Source organism: Ambystoma mexicanum, chromosome 1p, assembly GCF_040938575.1.
Source record: "Ambystoma mexicanum isolate Mex_15411 chromosome 1p, UKY_AmexF1_1, whole genome shotgun sequence".
Classification (NCBI taxonomy): Eukaryota; Metazoa; Chordata; class Amphibia; order Caudata; family Ambystomatidae; genus Ambystoma; species Ambystoma mexicanum.
The window spans coordinates 991606167-991629261 of record NC_090921.1 but is presented as its reverse complement, the minus strand read 5'-3'; the positions used below and the strand labels follow the sequence as shown (position 1 = coordinate 991629261).

The 23095-nt window shown below is 48.5% G+C and overlaps 1 protein-coding gene across 7 annotated transcripts in view; it reads left to right on the top strand.

Moving 5' to 3' along the window:
* CNOT1 (CCR4-NOT transcription complex subunit 1) overlaps positions 1 to 23095 on the top strand; it is a 2171110-nt gene that overhangs the window by 2131578 nt on the left and 16437 nt on the right. For all 7 annotated transcript variants that reach the window (XM_069654650.1, XM_069654658.1, XM_069654642.1 and 4 more), the window contains 2 exons: positions 7291 to 7423; positions 7675 to 7809. In XM_069654650.1, the coding sequence (XP_069510751.1) occupies positions 7291 to 7423; positions 7675 to 7809 (268 nt within the window). The remainder of the gene's footprint in view (positions 1 to 7290; positions 7424 to 7674; positions 7810 to 23095) is intronic.

Sequence of the window (23095 nt, the reverse complement as noted above, 5' to 3'; positions counted from 1 at the left end):
TCTTCTCCTCCTCCAACCCGATCGTCGGGAGTCATTTGGCTGGGCTCGCGAGGCTCTACCCGTCCATCAGGAAGCCACACCCCGTTTGGGATTTGAATCTGGTCTTGGGCGCCCTCGCACCTAAGCCTTTTGAGCCTATGGCAACTGCGGACATCAGGCTGGTAACCATCAAGACGGCCCTGCTAGTCAGCCTCACATCGGCGCACAGGATCAGCGAGATCCAAGCCCTGGTCGCCTCAGAGCCATACACCACCTTTCACAAGGACAAGGTGGTCCTGCTGACCCATCTGGCATTTTTACCTAAGGTGCCATCAGCCTTTCACTTAAACGAGGAGATTATCCTTCCTACATTCTTTGTGGACCTGATGGACGAGCCTCAGAATTCTGCACTGCCTGGATGTCGGGCGTGCCCTGAAATTCTACCTGGACGGGACCAAGTGCTTCCGCAAGTCAGATGCCCTATTCATCACCTTTTGGAGGCACCAGGCCTGGCTATCAGGCCTCCAAAGCCTCCATCTATTGCTGGATGGTCTTGGCCATCAAGGAAGCGTACGAGGGCCAGCATACACCCCTTCCGTCAAACATGCATGTCCACTCTGTCAGGGCCAAGGCAACGGCCATCGCCTTTCAGCACCATGTCCCCTGGCAGGTCATAAGCAGGTCGGCCACATGGGCCACTCCCTCGGCTTTCTGCAAGCATTACTGTTTGGATGCCGGCTCCAGATCAGATGCCGCTTTCGGACAGGCGATTCTCCGGAACCTGCTTGCTTAAGAAGTGTCTCCTCTCCACCCTGAGGCTACATTCAGTTCTAATCGCCCATGCAGTATGGAGTAAAGGGGACGGGGCGTAAGAGTAATTATAAGTTACTCACCGTAGTGACTAAAATACTCCTAGTCCATAGTCCCCTTTCCTCCATACATCCCACCATCCTCCCCCCTAATCTGGTGTCATTAGGCAATGATATTTCTATTGTCGACGCGTCTTTGGGGACTGAGGTGTGGCGCCGGAGGGCGTAGTCAGGGCAGCGCATGCTCCCAGGGCCGCGCCTCTAAATTTAGGGGGGAAGATGTTTCTGGTGAAAAGGGTTCCTTCCCTCGCAAGGGACACCCATGCAGTATGGAGGAAGGGGGACTATGGACTAAGAGTATGTTAGTCACTACGGTGAGTAACTTCTAATATCCCTGACGTCGCTTGCAGAGCTGACAATAGAGCCCCGAGCAAGGCAGATCGATGACCGACTCGAGGTCCACTACGCCCACTGTCAGTTTCCAAACAGAGCTGGATGATAGATAATCTATCAAGATAAGGTATCTGCGGGAGAAGAATCCATAGGACGATTATGGTAAGTCATTTCTCCTTCTCCAGCATGGGTCTGGCATGGATTCACATTTGTACCCTCCCTCCTTCCCCTCTGTGGATCTTCTTGGTTCCTACTGCCTTTTACATGCTTACCAATTCTGAAGATGGCCACCAGGGGTGGAGCTTGGGGAGGGCACTGTCATTGGATGGGGGCAGTATGACCCGAAGGATTGTGATTGGTTTAGAGGGGAAATACAGTTCAGGCTAAAGTGAAAGTTTTTTTCTTTACCATGGATTCCCAGCCTGACGACAGGCAATATTCATGAGCATGTGAATCCATGCCAGACCATTGCTGGAGAACAATAGTTACATGCAAGTGTTAGGGAGAATTCTAGTTTATGTGCTAATTCCCTTCAACCTTAGAGACCCCCAGCTCTTTTGCTGGACTTTAGTAATTTTTACTTTTTTATCCTGGAGCGAGTGAGAGCTTTTTCCTCACTAATATGTTTTGACCTGATTTGAATTGTTTCCACTGTTTTTGGAGTCTGACCAACTCGATAGGCCTAGTGCAGTGTCACAGAGAAATCCTTTAGTTTTCTCATAAGGTTTAAATACCTTTTCTTGTGTGAACTACTGTTCCCAAGAATAGTGAAGTGAAATTGACTTCACTTACCTTTTCTCTTTGTAGGTCCAGGACACCCCATCTTCTGTGGAGTGCTGGGGGTGGTTACCTAGTAACCCCCTATCCTACCTTCTCATGTAACATTTTTTTATGTTACCCTCCCTATCTTAAATGGCTGGTGGCAGTGGTTTAATTTTTCTATCTTTGTGCTTTTCTACCGCAGGCTGAACCCTCGGCTGCAGCACAGCACCCATGGGTGACCATTTCATCAAAAGCCCTGGTCTTCTTTTTTCGCCATTTATCTGTTTGCAAGGTCGGTCTTGGGTTTTGCTCTGCGTCGAGGCAGATTTGAGACCTTTGAGTTTGTCTTGGGGTCGATTGGTCCCACCAACCCAAGGGGAGAAGTCGTCCTTTGCAGGGCTTCTCTAGTCAAGGTGAATTCGGAGCTTCAGCAATGGAGCAGGGCTTCACCAGGCAAACCAACGGTCCAGGAGTTGCAGCAAGCGTCTCTTCCAAGTTCTTCTTCGGATTCCTTCGTCCAGTGGTAGACTCTGCCTTCCAAGCAAAAGACCTAGCCTTGTATGTAGGTTTTTCCCATTGATTCGCAGCCTAGTTGTCAATCACACAGCAGGGTGGCTATCCTCCAAGGACAACCAGCCAGCCAATCGCCTATGGGTGCATTCCTATAACCAAAGAGACTAAGCACAGTGAGTTTCGGGCACCTCCTCACTTCCTGCCCTGCCTGACACTCTGTAGCCAGAGGCGGGCTTCAGCAGTGAACCCTGCCAAAGACAAAACTAACAAAGGCGCGCAGAGTAAATCTCAAGGACCTTTCCAACAAGAAATGACAAAGAGACAACCGGGGCCATTTTGACGAAATGGCACCCATGTTTTATTGCACCCGTGTTTTATTGCAGCAGCAATTGCAGCCCGCGGTAAAAACGCACAATGGTAGGAAAAAGTAAACCACTGCCACCAGCCATTAATTGCAGAAAGGGTAACATTAAAGTGTTATATGAGAAACTAGACGAAGGGGATACTAGGTAACCCCTCGAGCACCCTATGGATAAGATAGTTTGTGCTGGGTCTAGAAAGTTACAAAATGCAAGTTAAGTCAATTTCACTTCACTGCTCTTGTAAACAGTAGTTTTACCAAGAGAAGGTATTTAATCCTTTGTGAAATCTAAGACTTCCCTCTGCCACTGCACTGAAGGTGCTGTGGGTCACAAGGTAACGATGATGCCTATGGACTTTGTCAGACCCAAAGTCAAAAGAAACAGAGTCCAAATCACAGAAAAATAAATGAGTGGGAAACAAATCTCACCCTCTCCAGGTTAGAAATTAAAAGTCCTAAAGTCCAGCAAAAAGCGCTGGGGGTCTGTAAGGTAGAAGGGAAGTAGCACATTTCTGAGAATTCTCCCGAACACCTTCCAAAAGTTGGGGACACTTCTATTAGTTATAATACATTGTCGTCAAACCCTTGGAACTGTTCACTGTACCCCATAGACCCTACCTTAATTTTTTTCCAGCTTCACAAACTTTGTCAGAACTTTCATGAACTTTTGGGCTTAAGTCCCCAGACAACTTGGGGAAGAACATTTGAAGTAAAAGTTAACTCTCTGTGGACCATTGCTGCACAATCTAATCTGTACTTTCTTTTACAGGGCTTTTATTTGTAGTACGCCCTCAACTAGTGACTGTATATTTGTAGTCTATTATTTGGTTTGTGTGATATTCCTACCTGTTAGTGATTTTTCATAGTGTTGTTTGGCCTGTTATTGTTCTGAAACCTGACACCAAAAGTGACCTATGCACCTGTCGCCGCCAGAAGTCAACAAAGGGGTTCAGGGATCTTACTCTAAACTGCCAAGCCTTTAAGGAGCCCACAGCAAGTTTCTTCTTCACAGGACTTCTACAGTTGGAGACATTGTCGACCAAAAGAGAGCACCACGAAAAATAACACTGCTGCACTTCAGAAAGACGTTGGGGTCCTGTTTTTTCTTTTTTTCTTGGACTCCGCATCCCAGTGGCTCCTTCTTCCAAGGTGGGAATCGTCGAGTGAAACTGAGAAACTCTGCCACTTCGCCTGCCAAGGCACCGAAGATGCTGTGACGAGGAAGAGCATCTTCTAGCCTCAGGAGTCATCCAGGGGTCCCACAGTCGTCTTCAATCCTGTTCTCATGTGGCCTCTCGGGTACTTTGGGGGTGGTTGAACCTTTTAAAAGAAGGCAGAAGGTTATTGAACATTATTGGACTGGGCTATAAAAGACAAGATAGGTTAAGCCCTAACTTTTCCATTACCGGTTGCTCAGTCAATGGGGTAGAGGGGATCTTCACACATTATTGTAGGTCTAGCCTAAAGAAAGCATTCTGCCACTGTTCACAACTAACGTGCCTTTTTTCCCTATTCTATGATGTGGCATTTATAACGCGCCTATTCACAAGTGTTTCAAGGCACGACGAGGCAAGGGAGGGGGCACAGAGGGAGGACAAAGACAACGATCTTACTAGGCATGGTGACATTGAGATCGCGCAGGGGAGGGGAGTGAGGGTAAGTGCGGGGGGGAGGGGGGCAGTGCCATACATAGGATCAACAGTAAAGAATAAATAAAATAAATGCAACAGAGGAAAGTGTGGCCAGTTAGTGGCAAGTGCAGTTAAGTGTCAGGAGCTGGTGGGGACTGTAGGGATTCAGAAAAAACAGCCCCCACATGTAGGGTTGCCCGGAAGGCAGTGCAGGTGTGCAGCTGGCCGGGAGTGAACCCGGGCCTGAGATCAGAGAGTAGCCAGGTGACCAGTGCAGTTTCAGTCCGGAATTCAGCAGGGGAGAGGAGGAGAGAAGGCAGAAGCAAAGAGGAAGATCTTGAGGTGCGTCCGGAACCGGAGATGGTTCTCCTCAAGTTTCAGGGAGGCTGTTCCAGAGGGAGCCACCAGCCGAAGAGAGAGATCTACCACCAACTTGTTGCTTGGAGAAGCGACTGACCCTGAGGGAGTTGGAGGCAGATGAGCGAATAGCTCGAGAAAGATGAAATTTTATTAAGAGAGAGTTGGAGGTATTGAGGCCCCAGAAGGCCTTGTGGACAATGCAGAGGGTTTTGAACTTAATCCTCGCAGCCACTGGGAGCCAGTGCAGAGATTTCGGTCCTGGAGAGATACGATCCCTGGGCTTGAGGTCAAGGACCAGTATCGCAGTCATGTTCTGGATGAGTTGCAGAAGGCGGAGAGTAGAAACAGGCAGATTTAGAAAGAGGCTGTTACAGTAGTCTAGCCCAGAGAGAACCAGAACTCTGGGGACAGTGAGCTTCATAGGGGGAAGGAGAGGAAAGGAATTCCTCTGAGGAGGTGCAGCTGATAGTGTGACTTCTTAGAGACGTCAGAGATGTGAGCAGAGAAGGGGAGAGTGGAGTCGAAGATGTGCCGATGAGGAGAATCTCAGTCTTACTGGCATTGAGGCAGAGATCTTTGGCGGCACACCACTCCTGGATAGCGGCCAGGCAGTCAGAGATGAGAGCAGAAGAGGTGGTGGAAGGGAGCCTGAAAATGAGCTGAGTGTGGTCCGCATAGCACTGAAAGGTGGGGCAGAGAGCGGCAATGCGGTGGGCAAGAAATGCCAGGTATGCTGATGCACCTCACTTAAGAATTCACATGCCTATTTAAAATTGTTTGCAGTTCGTGCATTTCTTACTGAATCGAAGTATTGTTGTAGCACATAAAATGTATATAATTGGCATTCTTTGAATACGTTTTCCAAGTACAAGTGTTAATATTTATATGTATATACTGGTAAGGGTAGACTCCTCATTTTGTATAAAGAAGCAGTTTTATCACCTAACATAATGTGTGAACATTCCTTTGTGGGGGCTTTGGGGAAACGCAGTACTTAAGTGCCTGCCTGCATCACCTCTTGAGAGCTTAGGTCTTGGTTGCTCTTCTATTCTACCATAATAGGGAACTTTGGCTGGGGTGTTCTGTGCATTTACCCCATCATATAGAGGGCAGAAGTTCAGATACCCCTCCCCTCCAGTCTTTACACATCTAGGTCGGATGAATACTGCATGTAGATATAATTATTTCTAGCTTACTGTCGGGCTCCGGGGACTGGCTGTGGCCGAGCAGGGTGTCCGCTCATTTGGTCGAAAAAAAAGATCGAATGACCATTTGGTCGAAACCTAATGGTCGAAAAAAAAATGGTCGAAATTTGTATTTATTTATATATTTTTTGTTTTGTTTGGTTAAAAAAATAATTAATATATAAAAACGGGGGTTGGGGGGAACCCACAACCCCCCCTCCCCCCTTCCCCACCCCAAAAAAAAAATACGACCATTTGGATTTCGACAATTTGGTTGTCGACCAAATTACTGGTAGCCGCCAAGCAGAATATCTCCCGATGGATTGTAGCATGTATCAGTACCTGCTTTGAGGTGGCTCAGAAAAGGCCTTGTTTGGTAGAACCAAAGTGCAGCATATCTTTGGTTGAGAGCTCTCTCCCTGTCCTGATATTTCCAAGATTACAGCCTCGCTTATTTTTTTTGATTGGCATTGTTGGGGTAATTGTTCAAGGTATCTGCAGTTGTTATGGTATCAGTTAGAGCAAACGTATGTTCCTTGCAGGTAGCCCTGGCTCTGAGTGTTACAAAATTGCCTCCACAGATTCCTTAGCTGCCTGCCCTCAGCAGAGGTGGGTCTGGCCTGTAGGGAACTTTAGAGATTTCCCAGTAGGCCTCTTCATCCTGGACCTCTGTTGGATGGTAATCTATTTTATTTCCACATTTCCTCTTAGGAAAAGGGTTGGGCTTGCTGAAAACCTGTGATATGGGGTCACTTTGGAAATCACTTCCAGGGCATCGTTTCGTTCCCAGTCCACCTCTGGACCTCAGTGGCTTCGGATTGATCCCAGTTATCTTTTGTCGGGAGGTGTATGAAGAACTGTGGGCTTCAGGCTACGGTGCCCCTTACACCCTGGTCACTGTCACTTCAAGTAGTCTGCAAGGTATGCCCTTGTGCAACCGGGTATGGAGAGTGCAATCCAGCGCCATATAAGTGTGATTTAAAGGTTGTGAGCTCCCAGCCAGCAGGATAGCCATTTCAGAGATGGGAATCTGCATAGAAGACATTGTAGCCATCACAATCAATGTTAAATGCAGGTTATGTCATTGGCTCAAGAAGATGAGTCTCATGTCATTAGTAAAACCTGAAAGTTATTTTTCGGTTTCTGAACGGTTGTGCAGACTGTTTTTGTTACTAATGCTTTAAAGATGAAATTACTATTTGTCACTTCGTAAAAGTCAGCTGATTCAAGTTTCTTGATTTTGTGTTTTTGTTTTTTCTGTTTTCAAGCTGTAAACTTTTTTTATGCTTTGCTTTCAGGTCGCTACCTTTTCTTGAATGCTATTGCCAATCAACTGCGGTATCCAAATAGCCATACCCACTACTTTAGCTGCACTATGTTGTACCTTTTTGCAGAGGCAAACACAGAAGCTATCCAAGAGCAAATAACTAGGTAAGGCTGGCTGCAGAAGTGTTATAAAAGAGCATGGTTTTGGAAAATGAGGTGAATACAAGAATTGTCAGGAATCCGACAGGAGCAGTTTGTGACCAATATTTGGGCTTAGCACCATTTTATTTGCTTAGCTTCGTGTTTTCACAGGCTATTGATTGGGCTGAACAGTTAATTTTGATAGTTGTTGATGCATACTTTAAAGAAAGCCTCTCCATTTTAGAGCATGTAAATAATTGTTTCTTCTTCTTTAGGGTTTTGTTGGAGCGATTAATTGTGAACAGACCGCATCCTTGGGGATTGCTGATCACATTCATTGAATTGATTAAAAACCCAGCTTTTAAGTTCTGGAATCACGAGTTTGTTCACTGCGCCCCAGAAATCGAGAAGTAAGTTGTATTAACCTTAACCAAGCCACAAGCTAACGCATTGGCTAGCTTGCAACTCTTCAACTAACATAATTATTTTCTGGCATGATGGAAGTGCTTTTAACCTAGTTGAGGGTGCATCACAGGTTCTGCATAGGTAATTCAGTGGGAAAATACTCCATATCCTTGTCTGCACCTTCATCATTCCAGACTTTTTACATGTTGCAAATGTGAGTATTTTACATTATCCATTCTAGTGAAAGGAATAGGATAACCTGATTTGCACCACTGCTGAAATCATTCACTGACTGTGAGGGTGACCGAGACCCTCACAGTCTATAAGGAATATCTTTTATAGTTTCCAGTGTGGGGACACTTCGCCCCTTTGTTCTGGCATTTGTTTTCCTATGGCAGCACACCCATGTGGTGTGCTGCTGGGGACCGTGCAATGTTTTGGATATACTGGCTAGCTCTGGTGTAGACCAGTAAAGGAGTTGCCATCTCCTTTTTATGGCAAATGGGTTTTTACCTTTGCAGCACAAGCCATCCTATGTGGAGTGCTTAGAGGGAGGGGGGCACTTTGTGTCCCCTTGGCCCTAATTACATTTTTTGTTACTTTGCAGGCATCCTCCCGCTGATGGTAGTCATTACATTTTTACCCTTCTCCAGCATGGGGTCTGGCATGGATTCACATGCTCATGAATATTCCCCGTCGTCAGGCTGGGAATCCTCGGTAAAGAAGAAATCGGTATCAGTTTCGTTTCCGATCTGTCTTTCTTTGTAGTAACCAATCACTGGTCTCTGGGTCATACTGTCCCCAGCCAATGACTGCCCTCTCCCTAAACCCCGCCCCTGGCAGCCATCCTCAGATTTTTACCGCACGTTCAAGTGTTGGGAGTCTTCGTGCCGTAGCTCTCCAGCTTTTACTGCGTTTTGCACCTTTTCAAAGAGATTTATCTCATTTTTCGGTTTAATCGAGCCTCAAGCTCCACCGTTTCTACTTCCAATCAACGGAGGACCCGTTTCAGATTTATCTACGCCCCTCAAGGGTGACGTTTTCCTCGAGTTATGCTTCTTGGAGGATTCCAGAAGTTTTTGTGGCCTACCTTGCGGACGAGAAGAACATGGCCCAGGAGAAGGGGAGCTTGACTCCGGGCAAACTGTTCAGGATCTGCCCTGGATGCAACCTTCAAAATGTGTTCAAGGAGGACGAGCGTTCAAAATGCCTTTACTGCCTTCACAAGGACAAAACGCACATGGAGAAGGACTGTGTGTTTTGCATGAACATGTCGGATCCGACTATGAGGGATCGTCAGACCCGTCCCTCCAACTGGCTGGAAGGCAAGAGCCCAGCAGGTGAGCAGTAGTAGTCCGAGCGGTCTTCTAAGTCCTGTGAGGGCGCCCCGGCGACAGGGGCCCAAGAGAAGGCAAAGTACCGCGGGCACCGGGAGCGCCGAACGGTCGGGCTCCTCGGCTGCCAGGCAGGGCGCACCTTCACCGATGCCATCAACCACGAGCCAGCGCTCTGGCTCGGGAAAGAGAAAATCTGAGAACTCGGCTAAGCTTCTGAAGAGGCCCTGGTCGATCTCGAAGGAACCGGCCGAGGGGGAGCAAGGCGATGACCCTCACCCTAAGGTGAAGGCCTCAAGCGCCCAAGGTGGTGAAGGCCTTGATTCACCCGGCTAAGGCCTCTATCGAGGGAGCCGCTGCAGCCCTGGCGAAGCCTGTGGAGGCTATCCCAGTGGAGGCGACCTCAGGGCCCAGAGTTTCCCTGCCTCCGCGGAGGGAATCCTCTTTTAAGCCCATAGAGAAGACCACCGTGACGACCCCGGTGGAAAAAGAGGGGGGGCAGTGGCTGTTATGGACACAACCTCCGAGGAGGAACTGACCGAGAATTTGGAAGAGGCCCGGTCCCATGGGAGGAATCCCGATGAGGGGGGCAACGACTACGAGGTTCCTGTGGAGGAACAACCATCGCTCCCGGCACGCCCATCTCAACCTGAGCCGCAGGACAACTCGGTGGCCATTTTGACGGCAATCCAAGCCTTATGCACGGAGATGAGGACAAGACTGCCCCTACCCCCAACGGACGACCCAGCTGAACCAGTTCCGTCGGGAAGCCCTCCAAACAAGAGGAGGAGAATTCATCCAGTGCCCCTTCAGCCCTCGCGGCCTTCTCAGCCTTTGTCGCCTTCCCCGGTCCCGAGGGACGACACGGGAACACACGACCACGACGGGGACGGATGACGACGGTGGCGACGACGGGACTTGCCTTCCGTCTCCGATTCTTCGGGCGTCCCCGCCCGACGAGATTGGCCCCTTCCACGCCATGATTGCCAGGGCATCCGAGCTTTTTCAGCTCTGCCCCGAAGAGAAGAAGAAAGGCTTCCTCTACCAATGGCGCGAGGCCAAGAGGAAGACGGTCCTTGCTATGCCTTTGCTGGATGACATCTGGGACGAGGGACTTGCCCTCCTCAAGAACCCGTCCACGACACCTGCCAAGAGGGACCGGTACGAGAAGACGTACCGGGTCCCCGACACAGCCCCGTTGTGCCTTGGGGCACAGCCGACCCCGGATTCGGTCGTCTCAGCAGCGACCAAGATGAAAGCGGGGGGCATAGTCTTCATCTTCAACTTCCCCACCGGACGGCGAGGGAAAGAAGCTGGACGCCGTGGGGCGACGAGTAATCTCGTCGGCTTCAACGACGATTAAGGCAGCCAACGCCCTAGCGATTGTGTCCCGCTACGACAGGGAATTGTGGTACAAGATCGCCCCCCTGCTGGACTGCCTCCCGGACGACAAGAGGGCAGAGGCCCTGGCGATCCTACAGGAGGGTGAGGTGGTGTCGGACCATTCCATAACTGTGGCCACGGACATTGCCGACACCGGTTTCCGCCAGTTGGGCAACAGCGTTTGCCTTCGACGGCGGGGGTGGCTCAAGGCGACGGATTTCCGCCAGGACGTGCAAGCAAAGGTTTTGGACATGCCCTTCGACGGGAACAATCTGTTTGGAAAGACAGTGGATGAGTCGTTGCAGGCCATCAAGACCGACACGGAGACGGCTCGGGCCTTGGGATTCTGCAGCAACGGCGGCTGCCCTTTCGGAACTCCGGAGGCAAGCAAGGTGCCTCCAAAGGATTCGGCGGCGGCTCCTCTACCTACCGTCAGGCGGCCCGCTCCTCGTCGCAAGTCAGGTGGATCATGCCGTTGTCGCCAGGAAGGCCAAGGAGGCAATGCTGCTTCCAAGCAAGACAGAACCGGCCGTTGCGTCAGGCCCCCACCGAAGCACCCCGGTGGGAGGCCGGCTGGCGAAGTTAGTCAGCGTGTGGGAGTCCATCTCTACTGACCATTGGGTGCTGGATGCCCTGGCCCACGGGCACACTCTGGAATTTCTAAAGAAGTGCCCCCGGATTCCTCCAGTGGCCAGGAAGGAAAACCACGTCCCTCAACTGCTGTTAGCGGTAAGGGCGAAGCTCAAGAAAGGGGCCATCAAGCTCGTCCCAAGGAGGCTCCGGGGCTCCGGAGTATACGCAAGATACTTCCTCGTCAGGAAGAAGACAGGAGGTAGGCGTCCCATCCTGGACTTGCGTTGGCTAAACAAATACATCAAGGCACAGAAGTTCCGGATGGTCACCCCCCCAAAACGTGCTGGGCCAGCTGGAGGAAGGCGACTTCCTATCGTCGTTGGATTTGGAGGATGCATACTTTCACATCCCCATCCTAAAAGGACACAAAGTTTCTCAGGTTCGTAGTCCAAGGGCGGCACTACCAATTCAAGGCCTCCCATTCGGATTGTAGTCGGCACCCAGGGTGTTCACCAAGTGCCTGGCACCAGTGGCGGCACGGCTGCGCCTGCAGGGGGTCCACGTCTACCCCTACCTGGACGACTGGCTCATCCGAGCAGGGACAAGGGAACTCGCCGTTGAACACACAGCAAAGACCGTCCAGCTGCTCACGGACCTGGGATTCTCCATCAACTTCCCCAAATCCCACCTGGTTCCGTCGCAGGTCACGCTGCATCAAGTCCCTTCTCGGGAAGATGTCCTCTTGCATCTATCTGGTGCGCCTGTGCAGGCTTCAGATGTGCCCTCTGCAGGAGTTCCTCGACGCCCGTTGGATTCAAGCGACGGGCAGCTTCAAGGACAAGATCTCGCTCAACGAAGTATTCCGCCAAGCAATTCGATGGTGGGGCACCCGCGCACATCTCGCGGCGGGCACAGGCTTTCAGACCCCAGCATACCAGGTGATGGTGACGACGGATGGCTCCCTGGAGGGGTGGGGGAGCGCACACTGGAGATCTTCACACGAGAGGCCAGTGGCTCCTGGAGGAGAGGCCGCTCGACATCAACATACTGGAGCTCCGAGCAGTGTTCTGGGCCCTCAAGTCATTCCTCCCGTCCCTCAAGGTCAAGGTGGTGAGGATCTTCACCGACAACACCACCACGATGTTCTACATCCGGAAGCAGGGAGGAACCGGATCCCCAGCCCTATCCAAGGAATCCCAGGATCTATGGCACTGGGCCGTTGCCCAGGGGATGTTTCTGGTACCTTTTCATCTAGCAGGGATAAGAAACGCCATCGCTGACTCGCTCAGCAGGGAGCTGCGCTCGTGCCACGAGTGAGAACTACGCCAGGATCAAGTGGATCAACTCTTCCAGCGATGGGGCAAACCCCCAATCGACCTGTTCACGACGGTGACAAACTCCAAGTGCCAGAGGTTTGCCAGCAGGTTCGCCCAGCCGAGGAGCATGGGCAATGCCTTCTTGTTCCCCTGGGACGGCCTGTTCCTTTATGCGTTCCCTCTGTTGCCGTTGCTGCTCAGGCTCCTCAACCAACTCAAGAGGTCTCGGTGCAGGATGATCCTCGTCGCACCGAGGTGGCCGAGACAAATATGGTTCCCGGACCTTCTGCACTTGTCAGCGTCCCCACCAGTCAAACTGCTGACGGACGCAGATCTTCTCTCCAGAGAAGGAGGCGCCATTCTTCATCACGACCCAGAGTCGCTGAGCTTGCAGGCCTGGCTCCTGCAGCACTAGTTTGGAGGGTACGATATCCTGGCTGACTTCAGAGAGGATCTTGCAAAGGCCAGGGCGTCCTCAACTCTCAAGTGCTACGGACACAAGTGGAAGAGGTTCTCTGTCTGGTGCTGTGCACAGAAGATTAGCCCTCTATAGATTACAGCCCCTCAGGTGCTACCATACTTACTGTCGCTGGCCAAAGCTAGACTAGCTCATGCTTCCATCAAGATACATCTGGCAGCGATTTCCCGATACACCAGAACTGCGGGACGGTCATCCCTGTGGTCTCATGGCCTGGTGAAGGAGTTTATGAAAGGACTGTTTCGATCGTTCCCGCTGGTGAAGGCTCCAGCCCCGGCGTGGGAGCTCAACGTGGTGCTGACCAGGCTCATGGGCCCGCCATTCGAGCCCTTGCACTCGACTCTGTTGAAGTTCCTTGTAGCCATCACCTCTGCACGACGCGTGGGAGAGATTCAGGCCCTATCCTGCAAGCCTCCATACTTGACTTTCCACGAGACGAGGGTAGTGCTGAGGAAGCACCCCTCCATCATGCCCAAGGTGCCGTTGGACTTCCATCTCAACGAGCCCTTGGTCTTACCAGTCTTTTTCCCGTCGCCTGCCGAGAGGATTTTGCACCCGCTGGATGTAGCTAGAGCGCTGAAGTTCTACGTGGAGCGAACTAAGAGTTTTCGGAAGACATCACAGCTGTTTGTGAACTTTGGACCTGTGAACCATGGGAAGGCTCTCTCGAAGGCTTCCATTTCCAGATGGCTCTCCGGCTGCATCATGCACTGTCATCGGTTGGCAAACCGACCGTTGCTCGGCTGTCCGAGAGCCCATTCGACCAGAGCGATCGCTGCTACCACGGCGTTCTTGTCTGGTGTGCCCCTGCTGCACATCTGCAGGGCTGCTACGTGGAGGTCGACGCACACCTTCACGAGATTCTACTGCGTCGACCGGGATTCCAGGGAGGAGTCCAGAGTTGGCCAGGCAGTGCTGCGCAACCTGTTCGCTTAAGGTGAGCCTGGTGAGGAGGTAAGAGATTCTTAATGTTGAGTTTTATGTAATGCTTAATGTTGAGCCTTGCCACCTCCCGTGGTTGTGCATGTGTGTACTGCTATGTATTATATTCATGAGCATGTGAATCCATGCCAGACCCCATGATGGAGAAGGAACAAGTTACTTACCTGTAACTGTTGTTCTCCAGCATGGATCTGGCATGGATTCACATGCGAACCCTCCCTCCTTCCCCTCTGCGGCTCTTCACTTGGTCATACTGCCACTTTACGTGCTACCAAATCTGAGGATGGCTGCCAGGGGCGGCGCTTAGGGAGAGGGCAGTCATTGGCTGGGGACAGTATGACCCAGAGACCAGTGATTGGTTACTACTAAGAAAGACAGATCAGAAACGAAACTGATACAGATTTTTTCTTTACCGAGGATTCCCAGCCTGACGACTGGGAATATTCATGATTATGTGAATCCATGCCAGACCCATGCTGGAGAACAACAGTTACAGTTAAGTAACTTGTTCCTTTTGCTTGTTTACTGTCACACGCTGCTTCTGCATTTTTTTTTCTTTTACTTGTGCTCAAGATTGCCTATGCTTTGTTGGCCATCCGACGTTCCCAGATGAGGAAATGTAAGCTTTCTTCATGCTCCTTGGCTGTCTTCTTGCAGAAAGCCAGCAACGGTTCCTGTGTGTATTAAGATGGATTTCGAAAAATCAACCCTGAGGGGAAAGATTTTAAGAGTCCACCCTCGTTATGGTGAACAGGGAGTCTAAGAGTGTAGCCAAAATTGTAATGTAATTGTAATGGGTTATTTATAACGCACTTAATACCCAGAGGTTTCTAAGCACGGACCCAGGAATCAAACCTATGTTGCTCTGCGTTGTATTGCTTCCAAGACAAGCGCATTGCCCCTGAGATATCCTGCCGAGCCAAGGTGTTGTGGCTGAGCAGTCGAGGCTTAATCTTAGGCGTGAGAGTGTCTCTAGGCCCCAATTCGTCCACACAGAACACACAGTAATAAAACTCAGACAGGCGATGTATACAAATCAACTATTAGGCCCTAAGAACACACTAAGAAACAAAACTCTCAAGTAGTATCACTCAAAAACATATGTCCCAACATTTATGATGCTTGTGAATCTGATTAGAATCACATGCTGTGCATATAGTCCGACATCTAGTAGTAATCGCACAGTATTGCACCTTTATCTCGAAGATCGAAAAGGGACGTCGGCATGGGCATAACTGTAACACTAGCCTAATGTGGCGTGTATTGTACCCAAAATCCTTCATGCGTCGAGGTCCCACCAGATATTTTTTTTCCGCCTTTCTGGTTGGTTGGTTAATGCGGACCTAGTCTGTAGAGTATATATTGCTACTTGTTGCGTCTGGAGTGTTCGGCTGTTTCGACTGTTAGACATCCTTTTGACAGCTGATCCCGTTATTGTCGATTCTACACCTCTAGCGACTCGAGGCTGTTTCTTGGCCTTGGCCCTCAGACCTGGCCTCAAATCAGGAAGAGTGGGGACACATTCTTACTAACTATTCTCTGAGAATGCCTTTTCCTTGCACCTCTATCTCCTTCTGTCTGACTGCTTTTTCCCCTCAGTTAGGACGTGAACACCATTTGAATTGTGCTTGTCGTGTAACAGCAAATTTCCCTGGAAGCAATCAGTGCCTTCTTCATGACCACGACAAGCGGATGTTGCAGGACCTGTAAGCTCTTTAGTCCCAAGACCCTGAAAGACAGGCCACCAAGCGGTGGACAGCCTAGGCCATGCAGGCCGAGAGTCTCTCTCCCACCGGTGCCATTGCCTCGGACGAGGAGTCTCTTAGCAGCTGTTGGAGACTGTAGACTCACCTGTGGAGTCCACATGTTCCTGCATGTCCATTCAGAACCCCTTAAGCATGCCACTGACAGTGCGATACACCCTGGTGACAAGGACACACGTCATTCTCATAAATCCAAACTCACAATCTCTTGGCCTCCCATGAGTGAATCGTCGAAGAAGCAGACACCCGCAGGGCCTGATGTACCTCGCAGTACAGGACCCTATGCGCCCACGACAACGCGATGGGCGCAAGGCCTCAGAGCTTCGGCATACCGGGCGCCTCCCACAAAATGTTGGCGTGCGTTCCGGTAGCATCGGAAGATGTGCTGAAACAGCCACTTCTTTACAAAACTCTTCCAAAGCTTCGGGAGAAGCTTTCCAATGCCCATTCTAGCAGTTCAGGCCCTTAAGAAGGCCTCCAATATGCCTGAAGGGTATTCTCGGAACTCTCTCCCTCTGGCCCTGCAATAGGATCCTGCTCCAGATGTTCCACCCTTCCCTTCCAACTAGGGAGTGTTTTGAGGCCTGTATGGAGAACATGTCTGAATGTATTCATTTTTCTGACAAATTTGACAAATTCTGAAAAGGCATCGGCCTATGGAAGGCTGCCCTATACCTTCCAAGTCCCCAAGGCACCACTCTCCTGGTGCACTTTTTTCTTCATCACTGAGACAATATCTACCTGCGACTCCTGTAGATATCGTCCAGGGATGACCAAGGTGGCCAAGATGATATCTATTACACATTGGGATCAGGTCTCACAAGACCCAAGCTCTCAGGGTGCATGTTAGGACTGATTTTCTATACTCTGGCGGACATATGTATAGAAGGCCAACCTAGTATTGGGACAGGAATAACTATGGGAGCTGTAGCCAAACCAGTTCAAGGTGGGTGGACAAGCTGTCTAGCCGAAGTCTCAAGAGGTGGTGAGCTTGTAAGAGGTCCACAATGAGCGCTGACAGTGAAACAAACAAGGAACACACTTGGACAATGGGTATACACATACTTCTTTCCTTATGGTCAAATAACACAGTGAGAAATGACTACTAACAGGTAATACTATCACGCAACACTAATAGATTCAATCCCCGGAGTAGGGCAAAATACATATTAAACCCCTGCAAAGGAAGATACAGATTAGTATAAGCACTATAGGTACACAGAGATGCAATCTTAGTTTCAGAGGTCCATCCCTGAGATGTATGGGGCCTTGTGCCACAAGGTTCATCAAAGTTCCATACAGTTTTGTGAATATGGAAAAAATTAAGGTAGGGTCTCTCAGGTCCAATGAACAGTTCCAAGTGTCGGGGGACAAGTTGATTGATGGGGAGAATTCTCATAAATGTGCTAATTCCCTTCACCTTAGAGACCCTCAGCAACTTTGCTGGATTTTGAGGACTTGTTTTTTTTACCTGGAAAGAGTGTGAGCCTTTTTTTCCCACTCTTCCATGTATTTTGATGTGTGTTTTGCACTTGTGTACTTTTGATAATGGAGTTTTAGATAACTCCATAGGCGTAATCTTTTCATGTGCGTTACACAGCACCCTCAGTGCAGTGAGACGGGGATGTCTTTTAGACTTCCCAAAGGTTTAAATACCTTCTCTGGGATGAACTACTGTTTCCCAGAGAATGCAAAGTGAAATTGACTTTACTAGTTTTTCCAAATTCCTAGACCCAGCACACACCATCTTGCAATGGAGTGCTGAAGGGGTTGCATAGTATCCCCTGTGTCTAAATACTCATAGCAGTCAAATGCTACCCTTTCCTATTGAAAAGACTGGTGGCTGTGGTTTTACAACAAACTACCATGATTTTTCCTCTCCGTGAACACTGGTAGCTAAAAATCACGGGAGCCATGTTTTTCAAGATGGCGCCTTAAATTCCTTTGTTTAAATAGGTCCCGGTAGTCTCTTTTCACAGTTTCTTTTTGGAAAGGTCCTTCTAGAGTTTCTCTCTGCACACCAAACTAAGTTTGGTCCCTTTGTTTGATGCCTTTGGCGGGCTTCAGGACTGAAGACGCCTCTGGCGACTTGTGTCTGGGGTGGGCAGGAAGTGAGGGAGGTGCCAGAAACTCCCTGTGCTAGTCTCCTAGGAGACCCAAATGCATTCTGGCGTGATTGGCTGGCTGACTGTCCGGCAAGGACAGCCACCCTGCTGGGTGAGTGACAGCTAGGCTGGAATGAAAGGGAGAGAACTGTTTAAAAGGTGAATCTCTTGGACTGGAAACCAGTCGACCACTAGAACGAAAGAACCGAAGAAGAGCTGGAAGAGTACGGCGGCTGCAACTCCTGGACCATTGGTTTGCCCAGTGAAGCCCTGCTGCAGGTCCGAATTGCCAAGTTCCTCTCGACAGAGAAGCCCCTTCAAGGACGACTTCTCCCTTTGAGTTGGTGGGACCAATCAACTCGTAAGCCACCTAGATACCGTTCTCAAGTCTGGTTAGGATTAACCAGGGAGACGGACACCAGCTTGTGTGCTTGAATTACAGCTACTGGAACTGAAGTGACTCCATTTTGTTTGTGCTTTCCGACGATCCTGTGCAGTGCAGGGGTGCCCCGACTTCCTCCCTCTTCTCCCCACGACTGTGGCTCCGGAACAGTGAGATCTGCAGGAACCAACAACTTAAGCTGCATTTGTTTCTTCATACTAAGGTACTGTGCCAACCCGATTGAGAGAACACCACTCTTGCAGTGAAAGTTTGTGAAACTCTCCCAACTTGCAGGCCTAATCAGCTTGTGACCCAACATATGATTCTTTTTCACCTTAACTTCTTGAGAACCTTTGCAAAGACTTTACTGTTTGATACCAGGACTGCTCTTTCCTATCCAGAACACTAGCCCATTGACTTTGGCCTAGGCCTAGTGACTTGAATTGAAATCTTCTGGGAACTGAAACTATTTGCACTGTCTAACAAGTATATGTGATCTATTCTACTTACCTTATGTTTGTTTGTTTATTGACTTATAATGCGCGCCAGACCCAGAGGTAACCGGGCGCAGCACAGAAGAATATGCAAGGCTTACAAGGTTACAGGAATCTCGAAATTACAATGTTAGACTTTACAGAGATACAACAGATTTACAGTGGTACATCAAATATACAAAGGTACAGGAATATATGTGCATACAAGTGCAGATAGGCAGGTGAGTGCTGGCAGTTAATACACAGGATGCAAGGTTAGCATACTGTATTTAAATAAAAACATTAGTCGATAAACTTCTAGAAAAGGTACATATATACAATCCCAATAGGCTAAAGTTACACCGGTGTCTGTTCGGGATGACTTATGCCTTTTTGCTCACTTTTGTAACTGAACTGCCATTTGGCTCCTATTTCAGGGCATCACAAACTCTCAAAATCTTAGAGTTTTGTATTGAAGTGTATTGGTATATAATATTAAGTTGCCTTCTGTGTGGTGGTCCCAGAGGGTACTGCATGCAATTCTGCTTAACATTAATCTAACTAACAAACATGTCCCAAACTTTCGGAGTGCTTGTGTGAACAAACAATGGCAAAGCCAAACTGTCAAGAGTTTATAAAAGTTATCAAAACTTTTTAAAGTGAGTTAGGGGTTCAGGTAAGTATCGCTGCAACTCGCACCCCCCACACCCCCAATTCATTGTAGGAATTGGCAGGTCTTCTGAAGAGGGTCTGAGGTCGCATTTCCCGCTGTTGGCCTCATCCCTTGATTCCCAGGGGTTACAGGTTCAAGCAACCCTTCGGTCGCCGACTGATGCTGGTGCAAGGTCTTTCAGTTGAGAAATGCAAAAGAACTCAATGCTCAATGCAGGGCCCCTCTCAGGGCAGGACTCGACGCAGGTAAGCAGTTTCGGACGACGGCCACTGATGCACGGCAACGCAAAGGGAATTGATTGCTGTGGTCAGACTTCCCCTCCTACCTCGGGCCCCCTTGATGTTGGGACCATGAAATTTAGCAGAAGTCTTATTGCACAAACTGAAGATCCCGCAAGTTCCAGTCCTCAACTCGGAACGGTGATGTCTGCAGGAAGGGAGCCCAAACTCTGAGCTTGTCGGCCACTGGGCAGTGGTCGAGGGGCAATTCTGAAAACTCATCTTCGTAGGACTCTGAGCTGACATTGAGAATGGATGCTCCCTCCACTCCAAGGGTTCCAGCTCATTTGCAAGACTTTGAGATCTTCCACAAAACAGGGCTCTACTAGGACAGCAGCAGATGTTGGTCACCAGGCCGCCTTCCAATGCGTCTCTGATCACCTCGTCTGCCTTGCAGCTGGATAGGATTCTTGGCTCCTTTGGTTTCTTCCAGTATCTCTCTAGAGTAGGTGCAGGGCTCCTCTTATCCTAAAAGCCAGGTAAGAGCAGAAACTCCCACTAGCCAGTGTCATATCTGGCCCACGCACACACCAGCAGTGGTCCAGTGGGGACCACTGGCATCAAAATTCATGCAAACCACTCTGACACACCGAAACCAGTTTGTGGATTGGGACCAGACAGTCCCAATCCACTTCCTGACGGCAAACAACCATAGCCCTCCATTATCCCGCCGAAAGCCTCTGCTTTCCCAGGCACTGGAAGTCAATATAAGGATTTTCCTGGCCTAACAGGAGAGGAAGAAGAGTAAAAGGCAAGATGGCCAAAGGACAAGCGGAAAACCTTGTGGCATGGCCATGTTTGACCACTAGCCACAGTTAGTAGCCAAACGCGGTAAGGCTAAAACGAAATACACCAAAAAATAGCAAAAAGTAACTGCTGCCACCATCTTGTCCTTTTAGTACACCTAGAGTAACCAAAACTTGAGTGTTAATCTAGGGCAATACAAAGTATATCCCATTGTACTGCATTGTGCAATGATAGAAAGTTACTAAAGTGATAGGTTACCAACAAAGTAACAAAGACTAAGGGAAACCAGGTTTCCCAGTACTGCTAGTCTGAAGGACTTATCGGTTTCCCCATGACACAGTGTAGTGAATCTTAAAGCTTCATTGCAAAAAGATCAGGTCAGGTAAAACGTAAAAGTAAAATGTTAGGGGTTTGGTGGGGCATAGAAATGGAAGGAAAGTTGCTGTAAAGAGAAATCCTTTCCTAACATTCGCCCCTCCCCTATTAGGTACATGGGGAAATAATCCACCCCTGGATGGGTAGTCTGTTCCAGTCAGTTATCCCAGTTGGACAGCTCATACGCATTGCTAAATTTGGTAGTGAAGTTCAAGGCCTGTAGACTCATTAACCACCTGCGCCACTTTGTATTTTCCCCCTTAACACCCACCAACCACTTCAAAGTCTTAGGGTGTGCATACACAGTGAAGTGAATCCCATAGAGGTAAGACCTCAACTTCCTAAGGCACCATATGATGGAAAAACATATCTTCTCCACCCTACGCCACCTGAGTCCTCCACTCCTAAACTGGTAGCTGATGTGATATGTTGTGCCTCACCTTTGTCATCAAGCTGTGAACTTTTGCCAAGTATCCCAGTGTCATAGGCATCTGCCTGCACTATGAAAGTTCTCTTTCAATCAGGTGCCCTTAAACCAGGGATTGATCTAGGGATTTGGGCTTCACACTCCAGGGGCCATAGGAATTGGTTAGGTCCCCTTGAAGTAGTTGGGACAGTCAGAGGGACAGCTATATTTCTATAGTCTGCCACTTTTCTTCTGTGTTTTCTAGTGACGCCCAGGAAAGTCCTCACTTGGGCTTTGGTAGTGGGGGTTGCTCAGTTCTGTGCATCCTGTACTTCACTGACGAGAGTTTTCATCTTGCCTCCACTTAGACCAAAGGAAGGCAATGACTCCTGTTCAGTTTGACAATTGAACCTTTTGCTTTTATTTTTTTATCCTGGCCTGTACTTTTTGTAGTGAAATGAACCGTTAAGCTTCACTACACTGTCTTTTGCTCATCTGTTATGGGGAAACTGACATTTCCTTCAGGCTGTCAGTACTGGGAAACATTGTTTCCCCATGCCGTGTTACTTAGTTACTATCAGTAACTTATCACTTGTGGTCACTTATCATTGTACAATGCAGTACGCTTGACTGGTGGGGAGTGTAAGCATTTCCCCCACAAGTTCTACTCCTCAGTTCAAGCTCGTATGCAACTCGCATTTGATCTATTCAAACACTCTTAACAGGTCAATTTTGGTTTGTTATGCTTCCTGTAGTTTCTTTTGTAATTAATTATTGATGGTCTCCAGCACCCTACTTAGTGATAGCACTAGTGATGTGCTCGTGCATCACATACACCTGGTCCATAACCGTACCCTTAATTGTTATTACCAAATTGTTGCTTCCTGTGCAAATTGAAATGAGCACAGTATATTACTAGGTGTTTGTGTTTCCCTTTAGTCATGTGCTTCTCTGAATCAACAGTTTTGGGATGAGTCTTCTTTGGATGCCCGATTCCATTGTTTTATCCGTTCGTAAGAATGGAATTGATTTGATTTGAATCGTATGTACAGGTCACAAGCTTTATTGCATGGAAATAGCACAAGATATAAATGACGAGATGTTGTTTTTGTCATAAAATGTGCAATTTCTTTGTAAAGTTTTTATTTACCAATGCTGTCAATTGTTTTGAACCAGTCATATTCATGTAATTTCTTTTTCACAAAGGCAGGTCTTATAAAGAGGTGCTCAGAATTTGCGTCGACCTGATGAAGCAGCTGGTTAATGTTATAAAATGTTACTATTCAATGAACATTTCTTTTGCTGCTGGCAAGGAATTCTTAGGGGGCATTAGCATTTTTTGCATGGGTAGTTAATCGCCTCCATTTGTATCTTGCCGATAGTGAAATCAGGCTAAGTTCGTGAAGTAGTACTGGATTGGGTAAAGATTGGTCTGCTTCCAGCTCTTGCCTTGGAGCTGGTCCAAAATTGTATCGATGTCTGTTAAGTACATGTCCAATCCATATAGGATCGTTGCTTCGACTTTTAGGGAGTAGAACTCTTGAGAGGAATCATAGAAAATTTACAAAACCATCTGTATATTATCTTCATTTGGGAGATGGCTAAATTTGCTTTGAGAGCAAGCGACTGCTTCCACATCACAAAAGAACACGTTACTCAGATCATAGCCAAGGTATCTTACCGTTGTAACTCATTCAATACATGAGCCATCAAGGTGCCATTTATACGCTAAGATTTTTCTCTTAAGTTATTAAACACAATAATCCTAGATTTTGAAGGGTTTGACAGAAGAAGGTTGTCTTGTGCGTATTGGGCAAAATATTTTTTTTGTTGTAGGCTGAAGGGAGTTCTATGAAATAGTAAGATGTCGTCAGCAAATGCTAACCAATGTACGTTGAGGCTTCCAAGTCTCACTAGAAATGTATTTGAATATGTCCATAATTTATCGATGTCTGAAAGGTAAAGATTAAATAATACCGCTGCTAGGTTACACCCCTGTTTTAACGCCTATCCCAGTTGGTATAGGGGAGGTTAGTGCCCCTTGCGGATTTACTCTAATAGAG